A 19,152-nucleotide genomic window follows, 5' to 3' on the forward strand; every position below is an offset into this window, starting at 1 on the left:
GGAATATGCCCTCCTGCCCTCCCCTTCCTTAACCTTTAAAACCCTGGAATTTGTGCTGGATAAACGGACATCCCTCACCCGTTTGTCTCCAGTGGATCTGTGGCCAAAGAACAGCGTCACTCACCCTCGATGACCTCGGGGCCTGTTGGCAGGCTTCCCTGAGAGGAAAGCTCGCCCAAGGGTATATTCACAGCAACAGTCATCTGGCTGGCAAATTATAACACAGGCAGAAGCAAAACTTGTGGAACTGGGGTCCAAACATCCCTCCCCAGACCCCACCAGGTCCTACCCCGGGACCCCAGCCATGTCAGGGATAGGCCCTCGGGCAGGACAACCGGTGGAGAGGACGTGGAAGCCCTGCTGGGGCACAGGCACAGGAGGGGAGAAGGCAGGGGGCTTGCACTCCACTCGGTCTGCACAAAGGGGCTGCACATGACAAGAGGCAGTGTAGCTCCTGCCTTCTTGGAGCACACTGTGCCTGACACACAACACATGTTCCTTAGGGTCAGGGCAGACACTGCAGCAGGGACCCACCAGTCAGAAACACCCCCACCCCCTGAACACTTCTCTTTCCCCTCACATGGGATCACCAATAACTCCCTTCAGGAGCAGGTACTCAGGGACAGCTGCCTAGGGAGAGAAGGGATGCTGGAGTGAATGACACTCACACCTGCCCAAGAAAACCATGGCGCATTGACAGAGAACATAGTCACCATGCTCCCCACGGCTGTCACAACAACCATCACCACACCCTCAAGCCATCACAACTGTAATACACCCCCAATTCACACTACAACTGTACCACATCCCCCACAGCCGTCACCATGCCTCCCATAGCCATCACCACATCCCCACAGCCATCACATCATCACAGCCATCACAACTGTACCATATACCCACAGTCATCCTCATGGCCCCACAGCTGTCACCATGTACCCCACAGCCATCACCACATCCCTCACAGGCGTCACCACATCCCCAAAGCTGCCACGACGTCCCCCACATCCATCACTACATTCCCCACAGCTGTCACATCCCCCACAGCCATCACCACACCCCCCACAGCTGTCACCACGTCCCCCACATCCATCACTGCATCCCCCACATCCATCACCACAGCCCTCAACAGCCATCACCGCATCCCTCACAGCTGTCGCCACAGCCCTCACAGCTGTCACCACATCCCTCACAGCCGTCGCCACAGCCCTCACAGCTGTCACCACGTCCCCCACAGCTGTCACCACAGCCCTCACAGCTGTCACCACAGTCCTCACAGCTGTCACCACGTCCCCTCACAGCTGTCACCATGTCCCCCACAGCTGTCACCACAGCCCTCACAGCTGTCACCACATCCCTCACAGCCGTCGCCACAGCCCTCACAGCTGTCACCACGTCCCCCACAGCTGTCGCCACAGCCCTCACAGCTGTCACCATGTCCCCCACAGCTGTCGCCACAGCCCTCACAGCTGTCACCATGTCCCCCACAGCTGTCGCCACAGCCCTCACAGCTGTCACCATGTCCCCCACAGCTGTCACCACAGCCCTCACAGCCGTCACCATGTCCCCCACAGCCATCACCACGTCCCCCACAGGTGTCACCATGTCCCCCACAGCTGTCACCATGTCCCCCACAGCTGTCACCACAGCCCTCACAGCTGTCACCACAGTCCTCACAGCTGTCACCACGTCCCCTCACAGCTGTCACCACATCCCTCACAGCCGTCGCCACAGCCCTCACAGCTGTCACCACAGCCCTCACAGCCGTCACCATGTCCCCCACAGCCGTCACCACGTCCCCCACAGCCGTCACCACGTCCCCCACAGCTGTCACCATGTCCCCCACAGCTGTCACCACAGCCCTCACAGCTGTCACCACATCCCTCACAGCCGTCGCCACAGCCCTCACAGCTGTCACCACGTCCCCCACAGCTGTCACCACAGCCCTCACAGCTATCACCATGTCCCCCACAGCTGTCACCACAGCCCTCACAGCTGTCACCATATCCCCCACAGCTGTCACCACGTCCCTCACAGCTGTCACCATGTCCCCCACAGCTGTCACCATGTCCTCTACAGCTGTCATACGCCCCCCACAGCCATCACATCCCCCACAGCTGTCACCTCGTCCCCATGGCCATCACCACATCCCCACAGCCGTCAACATGCCCTCACAGCCACCACCATTGCTTTCACTGCCCCTGGCTCACAGCGCTGCAGTGAGAAGCACCACTACCGACCTGCTCATGGCACTCCATGCTACCTCATTCACAGCAGGCAGGATGGGAAGGAACCCATTATAGGTCAGAGGCAAGTAGTGTCCTGTCCCCTCACATCCACAGTGGCGAGGAAGCCTCTGGAACTTTCAGGACTAACAGGAGCACAGGTAAACAACTCTGTCCTGCCCAGTGAGGCCCCCAGCTATTCCAGGAGATGCTAACTCCAGGATGCCCAGAAATCATGGGAGGTACACATCATGAAAACCCCACACTGGATTTCCTAGGTCCTGCTTCTCAGTGAACTCTCTGATGTGCCTGTATGGCATGGGAAGGTGGGGGCTATGTGATGTGGCCTGGAGCAACAGGGCGCCTCATACCAACAGAAGCAGGCAGGAGACAGGTCAGGGATCCCCTACAGGTTTCAGAAGTCATGACCCTGCCAGCCCCTGGCCTCTGAACTAGGAGGTAGCAAGGTAGGTCAAAGCCACTCTGTGGTGGTTCCTGGTCACAATAAAATACAGGATGCTCCTCACCATTGACAAGCACAGATTGCATACACCCACCCTAGTAGTGCTAGTGAAGAAAACTGTGGAGACTAGAGGAGTCAAAGGGGAAACAGACATACATGGAGCAGCCAGCTGGGAAGGCTGCAGGTATGCCAGAACAAAGCCCCAGGGACAGCAAGGCCAGCAGCAGTATCAGCTCCAGGGACAGCAAAGGACAGCGCCCACAGTCACAGCTCCAGGGACAGCAAGGACAGCGCCCACAGTCACAGCTCCAGGGACGGCAAGGACAGCGCCCACAGTCACAGCTCCAGGGACGGCAAGGACAGCGCCCACAGTCACAGCTCCAGGGACGGCAAGGACAGCGCCCACAGTCACAGCTCAAGGGACGGCAAGGACAGCGCCCACAGTCACAGCTCCAGGGACGGCAAGGACAGCGCCCACAGTCACAGCTCCAGGGATGGCAAGGACAGCGCCCACAGTCACAGCTCCAGGGATAGCAAGGCCAGTGCCCACAGTCACAGCTCCAGGGATAGCAAGGCCAGTGCCCACAGTCACAGCTCCAGGGATGGCAAGGACAGCGCCCACAGTCACAGCTCCCGGGACGGCAAGGACAGCGCCCACAGTCACAGCTCCAGGGATGGCAAGGCCAGTGCCCACAGTCACAGCTCCAGGGACAGCAAAGGACATCGCCCACAGTCACAGCTCCAGGGACAGCAAGGACAGCGTCCACAGCCACAGCTCCAGGGATGGCAAGGCCATTGCCCACAGTCACAGCTCCAGGGATAGCAAGGACATCGCCCACAGTCACAGCTCAAGGGACGGTAAGGACAGCGCCCACAGTCACAGCTCCAGGGATGGCAAGGACATTGCCCACAGTCACAGCTCCAGGAACAGCAAGGACAGCGCCCACAGTCACAGCTCCAGGGACAGCAAGGACAGCGCCCACAGTCACAGCTCCAGGGATGGCAAGGACAGTGCCCACAGTCACAGCTCCAGGGATAGCAAGGACAGCGCCCACAGTCACAACTCCAGGAACGGCAAGGACATCGCCCACAGTCACAGCTCCAGGGATGGCAAGGCCAGTGCCCACAGTCACAGCTCCAGGGATGGCAAGGACAGCGCCCACAGTCACAGCTCCAGGGACGGCAAGGACAGCGCCCACAGTCACAGCTCCAGGGATGGCAAGGCCAGTGCCCACAGTCACAGCTCAAGGGACAGCAAAGGACATCGCCCACAGTCACAGCTCCAGGGACAGCAAGGACAGCGTCCACAGCCACAGCTCCAGGGATGGCAAGGCCAGTGCCCACAGTCACAGCTCCAGGGATAGCAAGGACATCGCCCACAGTCACAGCTCAAGGGACGGCAAGGACAGCGCCCACAGTCACAGCTCCAGGAACGGCAAGGACATTGCCCAAAGTCACAGCTCCAGGAACAGCAAGGACAGCGCCCACAGTCACAGCTCCAGGGACAGCAAGGACAGCGCCCACAGTCACAGCTCTAGGGACAGCAAGGACAGTGCCCACAGTCACAGCTCTAGGGACGGCAAGGACATCGCCCACAGTCACAGCTCCCGGGACGGCAAGGCCAGTGCCCACAGTCACAGCTCTAGGGACGGCAAGGACATCGCCCACAGTCACAGCTCCCGGGACGGCAAGGCCAGTGCCCACAGTCACAGCTCCAGGGACGGCAAGACCAGTGCCCACAGTCACAGCTCTAGGGATAGCAAGGACAGCAGCTGCCATGGCGGGTGGTGCACGTCAGGTGAGTTGAACAGGGCATGGTGGGAGCAGTAGGGCATGTGGGGCTGGAACCAGTGAGTGTACACGACCCCCAGGCTATGGCCTCTGGGACATTGTACTGTGGCTTGCCAAGCCTCATTTTCCTCATCTATAATAACCAGCAGCCCCTCCTTCCCAGCACTCAACAAGCAAAGACAAAATGCAAACATGGTCCAGGGCCTCTAGGAGGGCCCAGGCCACAGACTCCAATCCATCTGCAGTGCTGGTTGGCCCTGGCCCTCGCTGAGCATTTTATCAAGGCAAGCAAGTCCACCACAGCAGTGCCACTCAGAGTGGGGCACAGGACACCATGCTCAAGTCCTTTACAGTGGCATTCAAGGATGACCCCACCCCAGGTCGCACAGGTGGGGGTCACACTGCCGTCATGTATGGGCCAGGGTCAAAGGACGGCCAAGGAGTGGGGAGGGCACACACAATTATTGCACAGAATGGCAAGCTGGCCCTGAGCAGCAGGGTGCCCTCCAGCCTTCAACCATGGGTGTCCAGAGCCTGAATGGGTACAGGCCCTCTATAAACACACAGGCCAAAGGGACTGGTGTACATGCAGCCAGCAATGGCAGGGCCAGGGGTACCAGGAGGGGCTGCAGGCAAGAGGGACATGGTAACACCCCTGGGGGAAGGCAGAAGAGGAGCCCACCTGGATTGGAGCTGCCCTGTGCCCAGGCCCATAGGAGCCCACCTGGATTGGAGCTGCCCAGTGCCCAGGTCCACAGGAGCCCACCTGGATTGGAGCTGCCCCGTGCCCAGGCCCACAGGAACCTCCCTGAACTGGAGCTGCCCAGTGCCCAGGCCCACAAGATCCCACCTGGACTGGAGCTGCCCCATGCCCAGGCCCACAAGAGCCCACCTGGACTGGAGCTGCCCCGTGCCCAGGCCCACAGGAACCTCCCTGAACTGGAGCTGCCCCGTGCCCAGGCCCACAAGAGCTCACCTGGACTGGAGCTGCCCCGTGCCCAGGCCCACAAGAGCCCACCTGGACTGGAGCTGCCCTGTTCCCAAGCCTACCACAGACATGGGACGGCCGGGAATGAAGGCAGAGGCAGACATTAAGAATGTGGCAACAGGGATACAGGTGTCCTCCCACAGCTTCTGCTTTCTCTGCAATGAAATGTCAGCCAGCCAGGAGCCCAGGGCCTCCTGCTGCCAGCAGCCTCCCCTGGCCTGAGGGCCCAACAAGGTCCCCAGGTAGTGGGATAACCCAGACAGCCAGCATCTGGCCCAGAGTGACTCAGAACCCGAGGACCCAACCCTGGCACAGACACCTCCGACCTCTCAGTGACCCATGTGGACCAGGGATGTAACTCTTTCTGCCAATGGCCATGTGGGTATTGATGGGCATCACCCACATCAGCTGAGAAATTAGCTGCTGCAGCCATGTTGAATGTCAAGTCCCTCCTGCAGTTCCCTCAGCAGGGCTGGACCATACGACTTCACGGGTCAGACATCCCACCACTACGATGGCCAAGACTTCACCCACAAGCTCAGAACCCCTCGACCTGAGGCTCCTGGCCCTCAGTCTGCACTGGACCATAAGCCCTGCACCTGCCACCTGGCAGCATATCATTGCTTAGCTGTTTCTGAGCCCTAAGAAGGCTACACACATCAAAACAATGACCATGCCCAACACAAGGCACTGTGGGGACATGGGGTCGGGGGAAGAGGGAGGAGTCCTCTGAGCAGCCTGGTGGCCTAGGCCAGCTCTCAGGCAGACAGGAAGTGAAGGGCAGTGCAGCCAGCAGTGGTGACAAGCACACATGTGGAAAGAAAGCACCTCAGCCAGGAGCTGCAGTCCTGGTCACCCATGTTCCTGCAGGTCCACCCCATGTCCAGTCTGAAATGAGCAGAGAGAGAAGCTGCCTAGGGGTCTCAGGGACACCACAGGGTGAACACTTCGCTCTCTCAATTCCAAAGGAAAAACCTGGCCTTGTTTGAAGCCCCATAAAGGCCCTTGCCCCATCATTCTGCCAGCATGCTTGTGGCTGGACTCACCCTGACAGCGTCAGCTCACAACCAAGGATGTGTCCCGGGGGCAGGTTCCTCAACTGCCACAGCATGCTCACCAGAATACTGCTGTCTCCACCCACTGGCCACCACTCCCCAAGGGAGTCATGGAGGGCTGGCACTGGGAGGTGAGCCAAACCCAGTGACCCCATGCCTTCAGTGTTGGCCATGTCACTCACCTCCCAAGGGTGGCTAGAACTCAGCAACGCCAAGCCTGGAAGGAGCCACAGCACAACCACTCCTTGTGCTGTGTCCCACTGCCAGCCTGGGACAGTCACGTAGCTCTCCAGTCCCTGTCAGGAAACAGCTGATGTACCCCAAGTTGCAGGAGGTGGGGAGGGGACCATGCTGACCTGATCCAGCCCCTCCCACTGGGACAGCCTTCCCTGAAGGGCAGAACCAGAGATGGGAAGCAACAGAAAAATGTCCCCCTTCCCAAAAGAGAAACCAGAGGCACAGCAAGGCTTTGAAGAGCTACAGCAGCTAGGGTTCAGCCCAGGGCTGGGCCAGGTCAGTGTACAGCCCTTCCTGGGCCAGCACGGGATCAGCTGAGCCACAAACACAACACTTGGGAAGCCGGGCCCTGCAGGGCTGGGGGGGAGATGGGCAGCATACAGGTCCTGGGGGGTTGGGGGGGGAGGTGGGCAGCACACAGGCCCTGGAACTTCAGCATTCCTGTCTGTCCACAAGGCATTGCCCAAACCTAGTGGTCCCACCCAGTGCCCAGCTCCCTGAAGCCAGGGGCCTCTAAGTTCTCCTGGAGCAGTCACATCCTGAGGCAAGGCAAGGGAGATGAGGAGTGGTGGGCTGGTGGGGAGAGAGGGAGCAGTGAATGAGCGGGGAAAGTGAAAGAGGATGAGAGAGGCAGAGGTAATAGGAAGGCACGTCAAGGGTGGGCAGGTATAGTGAGAGGGGTATGGTGGGGGGGCGGCCATGGCAGAAGGAAGGGCAGTGGGGTGGTGGGAAGCAGTGGAGGAGCAGGGGAAATGGGAGGGGCACAACAGGGGCATGACAAGGGTAGTGAGAGAGGCATTGGCAGAGGGGAATGGCAGGGAGGGGGGACAGTGGGCTTGGTCACAGCAGGGACAAGGCAGGGCAGGCACTGGTGTCCTTGAGCAGACAAGCAAGCAGGGCCCTGCTAGATGGAAGCCCCCGGGGCTCCTGGAGCTGAGAGGGGATTTGGCAAGTACAGTAGCCAGAAGTCAAGGGCCAGGGGCCACCAGGATGGAGGGGAGACAGTGGGCCCTGAGTCCTGCGATCTGCAGAGGTGAAGCCTCCTGGTGCCAGCCCCCAAGCCACAAGCAAAGCTGTGACCCCCAGGGGCAGCCAGGACAACCTTCCACTCCAAGGCTGTCCCAAAGATTGTGTGGAGGTTCTGGGAGGGAGTGGACAGGCCAGCTCTACGGTGGGACTGGACTTTTTGTGGTACCCCTGCCTTCCAGGTCCCAAGGAGCTAGGTGATGAGGAGCCCAAGACGGACCTATAACCCTTCCCTGGCTCTTCCTTGTGACTCTGCTTGCCTGCTGGTCTCCGGGTTCTGAGACAAACCAGGAGGGTCTCAGAGATGCGGGGCTGGCAGGTATCAGTCCGCCCACAAGGTCTGTGGCTACACCCCTCCCCCTAGGGCAGTACCTATCCCAAGACTTACATGTGTCTGGCTTGTGGCAGCTGTGCCCCTGGCGGAAGTACTGAGGGTTCTCGATGACCGGGATGCGGGCCATGCCGATGACCACTGTATCCGGCCCTGCGTCCAACGACGAGGGTGTGGTGATGCCATGGTTGATGTGGTGCAAGGGGCTGGCTGAGTCCTCCTCACCACTGATGACAGCTACAGGACCTGCACGGGCCAGGAGACACAGCACACAGCGAGATCACTCCTACCACTCAGTCCTGCCCACGGACACCTTGCTGCTTTCCCGCCCAACTGTCTGCAAGAACACAGTGGTTAGCATCCCAAGATACTTTAGATTCTGAATTCAGAGCCATTCCTGAATTTTCTCCCTTGAAAATTACCCTAAGTATGCAAACAGCTACCAAACAAATAAAAAATGACACAAATTTTCACACCCTCCCAAAACCAGATTAGTTCAAAATAACCAATGTTTAAACAAACTTTTGCTCATGCAGTATCAACAGGTTAGAAATAAAAATCAAGGCCCACCAGGGCCTCACATCAAAGCCTCCTCTGCCATGGATGTCAGCAGCACCCTGGGGGTCCAACTGACATCCCAGAGCTGACTGTGACTGCCAACCCAGGCTGTGCACACGGCCTTCAGATCCCCACATGAGAGTGAGCCACCCCAGTGGGCCCTGTTACCAGGCCTCCCATGTCCACAGGGAGCTCAGCCCCCTGGGTCTGCACCTGTCCCAAGTCTGTTCCACAGGCCACCACCACCTGGCTGCGTTGCTACTGCCTATTGCAGTGTGGTGAACAGCTTCACTCCAGCAGGAGACTTTTAGAGCACCGTGCTCAGCCCCACCAACCCTACTGACACTGCCAGATCTGCCCATAGAAGGAACACAGGAGCACGGTGGTAGTTCAGCATATGAGCGATCCCCAAGACCACATGTCTTGGGTAACACCCCAACATCATGGACGTGTGACTCTCCCAGACACAACATAACTCCTTAGAAAAGCCCTCACACTACTCAAGCAGATAAGCTGCCAAAAGGGCCATACATAGGCTGGAGCTGCAATAGATCACGTTAAGCCACTACCTGCAGCATCAGCATCCCGCATGGGGGCCAGTTCAAGTCCTAGCTACTCCCTGTTAAGGTACCTGGCAAAGCAGCCAAGGATGGCCCAGGTGCTTGGGCACAGGAGAGAGCTGCAGGATGCTCCTGGATGTGGCTTGGCCCAGTTCCATCCACTGCAGCCGTTTAGGAAGTGAACTGCTGGATAGAAGATCTCCCTCTTCCCCTCTAGCACCCCCAACCTATAACTCTGCCTTTCAAATAAATAAAACAAATCTCTTTAGAACAAAGCAGGGCCTATGCAGAGGGATCTAGGAGGCCTCCAAGGACAGTGCTCCCCGGCAGTGAAGGGACACAGTAGAACAACAGATTTATCATTGGAAGCATTACCCGGTTGGAGGGAACAGTGGCATGTTCTAGGTTGTAACAGAAAGAAGTAACCAAGAATCCTACATGAAGCAAAGTGTATGATCCCTGGGATGAAGGAATCAAGCCAAAATCACTACAGTTGTCACAACACGAGTCTCAAAAAAGACAGTTCAGGGAGCTAAACACACAGAAGCAGAAGACAGAGAATGTCACGGGAACCCCAAAAAAGCAGCTATGCAGCAGAGAGAGAGATAATCAAGGTGAAACCAGCATGAACTCACCACAGACACAAGGAACATCTACCCCAGGAAGAGCCTTTCCTGCCCCATGAGCCCTGGATACACCAATCAAAACACCCAGACTGGACCGATCCATTAAAGCAGGCTAGGCCGACACTGGCCGAGCAGAAGGAGGGAGCCAGAGCAAGGAGGGCTGTTTAGACCAACAAACCTCAAGACAGAACCCCAACAAGGAAAGTCACTGCAGCATGATCAGGGGGTTTACTCAACAAGAGGGTGCAGTGTGTGCCCACTCAGTGCTAGGGCACCCAACTTTACATCACAAACATCATTGGAGCTAAAGAAGGGCCAGGTTACAATACAGTACCGCTGGGGAACTTCAGCACACCATTTTCATCAACAACGGATTGCCCAGACAAAAAACTTGTGTTAAGTGAATGCTTCCAGAGCTGCAGGGCACACTTCCCCATTGACACTGGAACTTCCTCTAGGAAGGACACACCATAAACTAGAAACACCAAAATCAGACATGCATCTTTTCTGATCACAACAAAAATAAAAGCACAAATCAACAACAAATATCAGACAAAAATACAGAAACTAAACAACATGTTTCTAAGTGACAAACTTTTAAGATTTCTTTAAAAATGATAATAATAGTAATAATAATAATGGAAATCCAGCATATCAATACTTGTGGGTAAAGCAAAAGCATCATGAAAAGTTTACAGCAATAGAAACAGATTTCAGGGCCAGCGCTGTGGCACAGCAAGTCAGCGTCCCACATGGATAACAACTCGAATCACAGTTCTGACCCAGCTCCTGACTAATGTGCCTGATCCAAATCTTAGGTCCCTGTGCATGTGGGAGACCTGGATGAAGCCCCAGGTTCCCGGTTTTAGACCAGCTCAGCTCCAGATATTGTGGCCATTTGGGGAATGACAATGAATGAAAGACGTGCATGTGTGTGTCCCCTTCCCTCTCTGTAACGCTGCCTTTCAAATAAGTAAATAAATAAATATTTATCAAAAATACATTTCAAATACACAACCAAATGATGCATCCCCAAAACGCAGGAAAGCAGCACTAAACTAAACCTAAATTAGTAAAAGGATAAAAATGACACACATCACAGAAACAAAGTAGACAAAAAACACAACAGATCAATGAAATGAATGCTTTTTTGAAATTTCATGTAAAATGGGCCAATCTTTAGCTGGACTAACCAAGAAAAAGAAAAAAATGAGAAATTACAAGAGACTAAGACCGATACTGCAGAAACATCAGCATCATTACGGACTACTATAAATGGTAAGTGTCTGGACATGAGTGGACCAGCCCCGGTCATCACTAAAGGCCAGGACCTGAGGGCTGCATGGCTGCATTCCACCCACACTGCTCTCAGACTAATGCAAGAGCCCCTGAGAGGGAGGGAATGCTCCCAAATTCATTCCACCAGGCTAACTGTCCCCAGACCACACAAACACCAATATTCCTGATGAACACAGATGTAGAAATGCTCCACAAAACACTAGCAAATCAAATCCAAGAGCATGTCCCAAAGATCATTTGCCATGATTACCAGGACTTATTCCAGGGATACAAGGATGTTCAATATGTATAAATCGATAAACTTGATGGAGAACATCAACAAACGGAGACTAAAGGTCATACGACTGCCTCAACAGATACAGACAGGCACGTCAATAAAATTCCACTTTTATTCTAACGAAAACTCAGGCTCACCCCTCAGCACAATGCAGGCTATGCCAGACCAGAGCCCACGCCAAGCTGAAGTTCCCTCCAAGCCCTGGAATCAGACAGATGTCCACTCATACCATTCTCCTTCAAAAGTGAAATCTTAGCCAGGAAAATGAGGCAAGATAAAAAAAAAAAGAAAACGACTTTTGACAAGAAAGGGAGGAAGTCAAATTACCCTTTTCTGAAGCTATAATTCTGTAGAGAAAAATCTGAAGACGCCACCAAAAACCCGAACTTAAATTTCTATAAAGTTGTAGAATAAAACATTTACACAAAATGTTATCATTTTTATATATCAATAATAACCTTACGAAGAAAGAAATCACAGATACAATCCTAGGCACAACACCTAGCAAAAACTGCCTAAGACAGATGAATAGACCAATCCTCATGTGACCCAGCTGTCCCTCTCACGGGAACCCAGTAGAGGACACTGACTGGCATCTGTAAGACAAGGCCATCTTTCACGTGCATGTGGCACTGCTGAGAACAGCTGGGCAGACCAAGGACCTGTGTAAGCACATAGCAGACCACAATCCAACCACACAAGGAATGCCATCGGGCATCACAGCAGACTGGGTGACCTGGGGAGCCACATCCAACGTGCAAGCAGCTTCCCAGCCAGGGGCTTTCTGCTCTCTGCTCACACTGCTCTCTTCCACAGTCAGACCATGTCGGGCTCCAGATCCCACCCCAGCAGATATACTGGAAAAGGAGATCCCAGGCCCCAGTGGCATCCAAGAACCTTCTCCTTCACTCCCCACTACTATGCAAGAGAAACAAGGATACAGAGGCCACAGTGGCTCGGGTTCTCAGAAACGGCCAACTCCAAATGGGAACTCGGCTCCTGGAGAAGCAAAGCTCAGTGAAGGCTCCAGCTGCACAGGCCAAGTAGAGCCTGGGCACAGGGGTCCCAGTTGCAAGGCTGAGGGCTGCCAGGGACCAACAGATGCAGGCCAGTAGGCTAGGGGGAAGTCCTGCAGAAGCCCCCAGCCACTGCAGGAAGACACCTCAGCACCAGAGGTGTAGAAGGTAGGAGGAGTGCAGGAGGCAGTAGCCTCCACGAGTTGTATGGACCACATTCACCCCGCGCAGGTCAGAGGGACTCACGCCCCGCCCTTGTGCCCACAGTCCCTCCTGTGGCCATCTGGTGCCCATAGGAGGGTCTGGGTTTGGGTCCCAGCTCAACACCTAGCATCCTGTTGCTGCAGACCCTCGCAAGCAGCAGCAGGCCTCTGCCACCCACAGGGCAGACCTAAATGGCGCTTCCTGCCACAAGCTTTGGCCTGGTAAGTATTTGAAGAGTGAACCATGGATGAGAGATCTTAGTTCCTCTCTCCTCATCCCCTGAGGTAAACAGTCCCTCCATATTGGTCTTACTAACAATAAATAAGTAAATACAATCCCCCTGCTCCTCTACCTCCAGCTTAGCATTCACACCCCTTGGAAACATGGTCCTACCAAGAGGCAGCTGTGACCTGATCTGACAGTGGGCACTGGACTCCTCCTATGCCCAAAAGACCCCTGAGGTTAACAGCAGTAAGAGAGACAGGGAAAGGCAGCATTTATCAGATCCTGTCATATGCAAATGCCCAGCTGGGTGCTAGTCCTTGTCTCACCACACCTGAGGGCCACGGCATTCTCCTTTCATCAGCTGGAAACCTTCCTCACACAGTGCAGATTCCCCAAGGTCACCTAGACAGCACATGTTGGAGCCACACTCCAGCCTCCAATGCTTTCTCTCCCACCATACTGCTGTGTAGCACATGCCAAGTTTCCTTCACACACACACAGCTTGCTGTGAGAAGGGGCACATCCATTCCCAGGCACTGGATGGCCCTGCCCGGGGACACATGGCTGGACCACCTCATCTAAGACAACTTGCAGCAGTCATGCCCCAGCATTTATCCCAAACATCATGAGCTCCCAGGGCCATGACCCATGTGTCTTCTTTCAGCATGGTGCAACCCCTGAAGAGGTGCTACAGGTGGGGCAGTCCCACCTGTCAGACAACCCTTGGGGCCATGGCTCCTGCCAATCAAGTGTTACCAGGCACCTAGGAGGACAGATGCCTCATGGACCAGCAGAGGTCAGGCAATTCCTGCCACTTCCTTGGGAAGCCAGGTGAGGATGGGCAGTTTGAGACCACACTGCCATGGCCGTGTCCCTCTCCCTGGGGAGCATCTGAGCCCAGGCAGGCACAGTCGACACTGGGTGCACAAGGCTGGTACGTCTGAGCCACAGTGCTGCAGTCATTTCCTATGCTCAGCAGTGAACAACGCTACTTTGGGTGGCCAGAAGGTGTTCAGTGACCACCCGTGATGCCTTAAAAAGCCCAGTATTGTCAGCAAGTTTCTGCAAGTCTGGGCCACAGGGTGAGCCCCAGTCTGCCTCAGCGCCCATGGGCCTGTAGCCCAGCCTCAGAGCCAGAGCTGGCCACACACACCCAGACCCTAGACAGAAGATCAATCCAGGGCCCCCTGTACTTCTCTGACATCAGGACAAGACCAACCAACTAAGTGTTGGGTTCAGGAAACAAGTCTGAGAACCTGGAGCAAACACCGGCGAAGTCCTGGGGAAGAGTCTCATGCCTTCTCAGGAGCCAAAGTGGAATCCATGAGCACCTACTTGCTCAGAGAAGCCCAACGCGAGGCTCACTCAGGGAAGGGCCTGGTGTGAAGAGTCCATTTCTCAACAGTCATTGGCAAATGGTTTCCAGCACATCCACCACCTTCTCGGGCTTAAGTTCCCACCCAGCCTCTGGCATGAACCAGAGGTGACATCCATGCCTGGTGGTTCTTACAGCCCAGAATCTGCACTCGGCAGCTGGGAACCATGCCGTTGTCCATCAGGCTGGCAGGGCTGGGTGGATTCTAACCCCTGGCTCCCCTTACCTGCCTCCTGCTCAGGAACACCCCTGGATGGAGCCCAGTATCTGCTTACAGGAGAGAAATGGCTGCACAAGCCTCCAGAATGTTGTAGGTTACACATGCCCCATGCAGTCTGTGTGGTGTCCATGTATGGTCCGTGGATCTGCCAGTCTCCTGCCCACCTCAACCACTTGTAAGGGAACTGGATCCCTTTGGGAGCACAGTATCCAACATCTGCCCAGAGCCTGAGAGCCAAACTCCGGGCACGAGCTGTCAGGGGCAACCAGGGGCAACCAGGGGCAACCAGGGGCGACCAGGAGTTCGCAGGCACCAGGACAATGAGTGGCCAGGAGGGAGAGCAAGCCCAGCCTCCTCCAGGACATTGCTCTGCTGTGACCAGAACATGCAGCCACCCTGAAGGCAAACAGCACCTTCCAGCCACACATATCCCAACAATTACAACACAACAGGCAGTTGCTTCATGCCTGCAGAAGAGGTCACAGCTCTTGCCTTGCCACATCTTAGTTCCACTCCAGGCCCTGCACCCTACGATCAGTGCCAGCCCAGGGCAGGTACTCATGTCTCCTATAGTTTAGCCTCACCCTGGGAGCATTTGAAAACATCAGGGAGGTACCATGGAGGCCATGCTGCTCTAGGCTCGACCTGAGAAATCACTGCCATCTCCGTGCCCATCACTCACTCCACGTTCCCTGTGCTGAACAAGCAACAGATAGCTGAGCCCAGACAGTGATGGGGAAAAGGAATGGACACCACTGGGTGGTGCTGGATGGTTTCAAGGTAGACTTTTTTTTTTTGGCTGTATTTATTTATTTTTTTATTTTTTTAGATGCTTAAGATCCTTTTTTAATATATTTTTATTGCATTTCATTTTATAACATCGTTTCATAGGCTCTGATGTTCCCCCATCCCCTCCCCGTGCCCTCCCCCAATGGTGGATTGCTCCACCTTATTGCAGTATTACAGTTCAAATCCAGTCTTGTTTTTTTCACTGCAAACATGTGCCATGCATAGAGTCCAGCATCTTGCTGTCCAGATAAAATCAACAGTTTCTTGGGGAGACCTACTCTGGTCTGAAGGCACAGCTGGCAGAATATCGTTCCGACCAATTAAAAGCCATAACATAACATCAAAAACAGTATCCAAAACACCTGCTACACGAGAAACCTAAATGCACTCCCATGTTCACAGCAGCACAGTCAATAATTGCAAAAACTTGGAAGCAACCGAAATGCCCATCAACAGAAGACTGGATAAGAAAGCTATGGTTTATTTACCCCACGGAATACTACTCAGCTATTAAAAAAAAACAAAATGCAGTTCTTTGTGGCCAAGTGGGCCCAACTGGAAATCATTATGCTAAGGGAAATGAGCCAATCCCAAAAGGTTAGATACCACATGTTTGCCTTAATTTCAGATGAAATGATGTCAATCTGAAAAATGGTACCTGTAAACTGTAATATTATTCCAACCCCAAACAGCCTGTATCTCATGCAATAAGATATTGTGATGTAACCGAAGAACGAACAATCAATGTGAGTCAGATTGCTTATGATCTATATCAAAGATACCTAATATACTTTACCTAATATACTTTGAAGACCCTAGGCTACTCAGTATTGGGGCAGAGAGAGCAGAGAAATCTTCCATCTCCCTAGAATGTGTGAGGATGACGTGAAGTATAACCTATCAAGAACATAACAGGCAACTTACAGACAACAGACTCGAATCAGCATTAGACAACAGTAAAACCACAAAGACATATAGGGGGAATCAAGAGTGATCCTGACAAGCTCTTAACAGAAGGTCATATGCACAAAGCAGGGGGGACCCCAGAGTGGAGCAGGTGGACAGGAGGTTTGTATCCCAACCCTGAAGACTCCCAGATCCTCACCAAGCACTACCTGCACGGGAACCAAGGACTACATCTCAACTGCCAAGGAGACCACAGGGAATTGGAGTACCTTCAGAGGCTGAGGACTCTGAGATCACCCACCTCTGTCTGGATCTCCCACATGGGATGGAAGAAACCCAAGTCCTTCCTCGCAGGATCCAAGGTCATCAGAACAACAGCCAGGATCCTGGATTCTAACCCAGCATGACCCTGGCATGCTGAGAGGGTCACTGTGTAGGGCCAGGGTGGCTACTTCCTCTCTGCTCCCCACATTTCAAGCACAGTGCCTACATGGCAGGGGAACGAGGCACTGCCCATGTTTAGGGCAGCACAGGCATTGGAGGAGGCTGAGTTCTAAGGCCTGAGGGGTGCGGGCACTTCCTGTCCTCTGTGCGTGAGGGACAGACACAGCAGTTATGATGGTAACGTCTTCAGCATCTGCACCCCTCAGGAAGTCGGAGCACCCCATGTGCCTAGGCTTCACTGATCCTGGCGGCTGGCTTGGAAGGCTGAGAGTGAGTGGTGCGAGGGCAGGGGTGCGGTTTTACGACTGTTCAACAGTCACGTTTGCTACAAACCTCACCAGGCCTCACTACGGATAGAGATATGGTTTTCTAATGTCCACTTAAGAACAACACGCCTGTGTTAAGGGGTCAGCCAGCACATTAACAATCAGCAGATCTGCACACAGACCTAAGCAGCTAATCTACATCAAATGCATGGACAGCAAGCCCGAGGGGCAGGGCCAAGCCCAGCCACCAGGCGCATCAGCCTTGCCAGGAGCTGCTGCCTTCTCGTGGGCCCTTGCACATGGCCTGGCACGAGAGCGGAGGTCCAGTCCAGAGTCTCCCCAGGAATCTTTAACAGGGACACAGCCGGGTGCCCTCAGGTGGGCTCTGCAAGGCAAGGAGCTCAGGGGTCCCCACTCAGACCCTTCTCACACTCCCCACATCTCCAGCCTGACCCAAGGCATGGCTGACCTCCAGTGACCCAACAGTAGCCCTTAAGTCTTCCTCTTCAGCTGCCAGTCCACATCTTTCAGCAGGTGAGTAAGGCAGACTGAATGAACGACAGATACTACACAAGTGTTCACACAGGACACACGCATGTATATATTTGTACGCCCAGAAAAGGCCAGTGCTGTCTGGGAAAACCCCCTAAGCCCCAGGCATTGGCCCAGGCTTTCCTGCATTTTCTCATCCCACAACATCACTGCTTGTTGAAAGTGTAATTGGCCAAGAACTGCAGTATGCAAGTGCATCCTGTAGCAGGACACCAGTTCCACTCTGGGCTGCTCTGCTTCTAAGCCAGCTCCCTGCTAACACCTCCTGGAAGGCAACAAGGGCAGCCACACGGGAGGGCAGGATGGGGTTCTGGGTTCCCAGCAACAGCCTGGCCCAACCAGGGAGTGAACCGGGAGAGAGGCCCTCTGTCATGCATGGTTAACAGCCATCCCATCAGTGTGTGCTGCCACGCCCGGCCCTACAGACAGCCAGTCAGAGGCTCAGGGCCGCCTCTAGAAGCCGCTTCTCAGTGGAGGGTCGGAGGCTGCAGCTCCTGATCCCCACGTGCAGTCATCCCACAGGGTTCTGCTGCAGCTCTCTTTAGCACAACTCATAAACAACACAAGGGAGCACGTGTGCTGTTCTCCAGAGCTCTGTGCAGAATTCTCAGCAGTCCACTCCTGGTTTGATTCAGGAGTCTCCCAAGGCAGAGGCAGGGTCTCCTTGCTCGTCCACCTGAGTGAACACAGGTGTCTGATGCCAGCCACCACCATGTGTCCAGGACCTGGCAGACCTCACACTCAGGACCTAACGCAATCCCCTCCCTCCCCCATGATACCCATACCCCTGCCCAATATTCCAACTCTCAAAGCCTGCAGTTCCTCCCAAAACCTCACCTCTCTGATGACACCATCCTCTGCCACCCAAGAGCAGGTGACAAAAGCAGAGGGTACCTAGAGGGAAAGAGGCCCGGGGCTGCACACCACACAGCAGCCTGCTCACTCAGGAATGTGCCAATCAGCTTTCTAAGCAGCAGCATCTTATTCCAATTTGGCCATTAATGATGGCATCCCAATGTCCCCAAAGCACCAATGCCTCCCACCTCTGACCTCAGAGCAGGGTCTGTGATGTAAACAGCAAGTGTGTCCTGAGACACAGGAGCGAGGCCTACAGATGCCAGCCCTCTTTGGGCAGGTAGCAGGGACATGGCCCATGACAGCGCAGTGTCCTGGAGGGATGGTTCCTAACACCTGCAACACTCAGAGCAGCAGCGGCTAAGTGCATGAGGGAGTGAACTCTCATGTGTAACCGTTCCACACCAGCGTGAGTGCACAAGGCAGGGACCCACACACCAGCATGCCCTGCAGTGAGGCGGGGCAGGACCAGCGTGGCACGTACGTGGGAAGGTCAGAAACATCTCAGAGAGGCTGGAACTCACCCAAGCACACACAGAACTGTTGCTTCAGTTTCTCCCTCTAACTCTGCCTTTCAAGTAAATAAAGTAACCTCTAAAAGATAAAAGTCCCACGGCTGAAAAGGCTCCTGCCCTCCATGTCAGCCAGGCTCTGCTGGCTCCTCAGCAGCTGCTCCTGTCGCAGTGACTCCAGGGTCTGGGAATCTGCTGACAAATCTCAGCCACACACGCCCTCACAATCTACAGGACCGGCCCTCGGTGCCCGCTGCCCTCCCTGAGCTGACCTCGCACACAGTAAGGCCAGAAGCCAGGGGCAGGAGCTGCAGCAGGAGCCTCCCCATGCTCACAACTGGAAAAGCGCCTCAAA

At 54.8% G+C, this 19,152-nt stretch overlaps 1 protein-coding gene across 6 annotated transcripts in view; it reads right to left on the minus strand.

The window, feature by feature from the left end:
- The window catches only part of NTRK3 (neurotrophic receptor tyrosine kinase 3), a 196,065-nt gene that overhangs the window by 59,404 nt on the left and 117,509 nt on the right, over nt 1–19,152 (minus strand). For all 6 annotated transcript variants that reach the window (XM_058666613.1, XM_058666614.1, XM_058666615.1 and 3 more), the window contains one exon: nt 8,171–8,359. In XM_058666613.1, coding sequence (XP_058522596.1) covers nt 8,171–8,359 — 189 coding nt within the window. The remainder of the gene's footprint in view (nt 1–8,170; nt 8,360–19,152) is intronic.

The sequence above is a fragment of the Ochotona princeps genome, chromosome 6, assembly GCF_030435755.1.
Source record: "Ochotona princeps isolate mOchPri1 chromosome 6, mOchPri1.hap1, whole genome shotgun sequence".
NCBI classification, from domain to species: Eukaryota; Metazoa; Chordata; class Mammalia; order Lagomorpha; family Ochotonidae; genus Ochotona; species Ochotona princeps.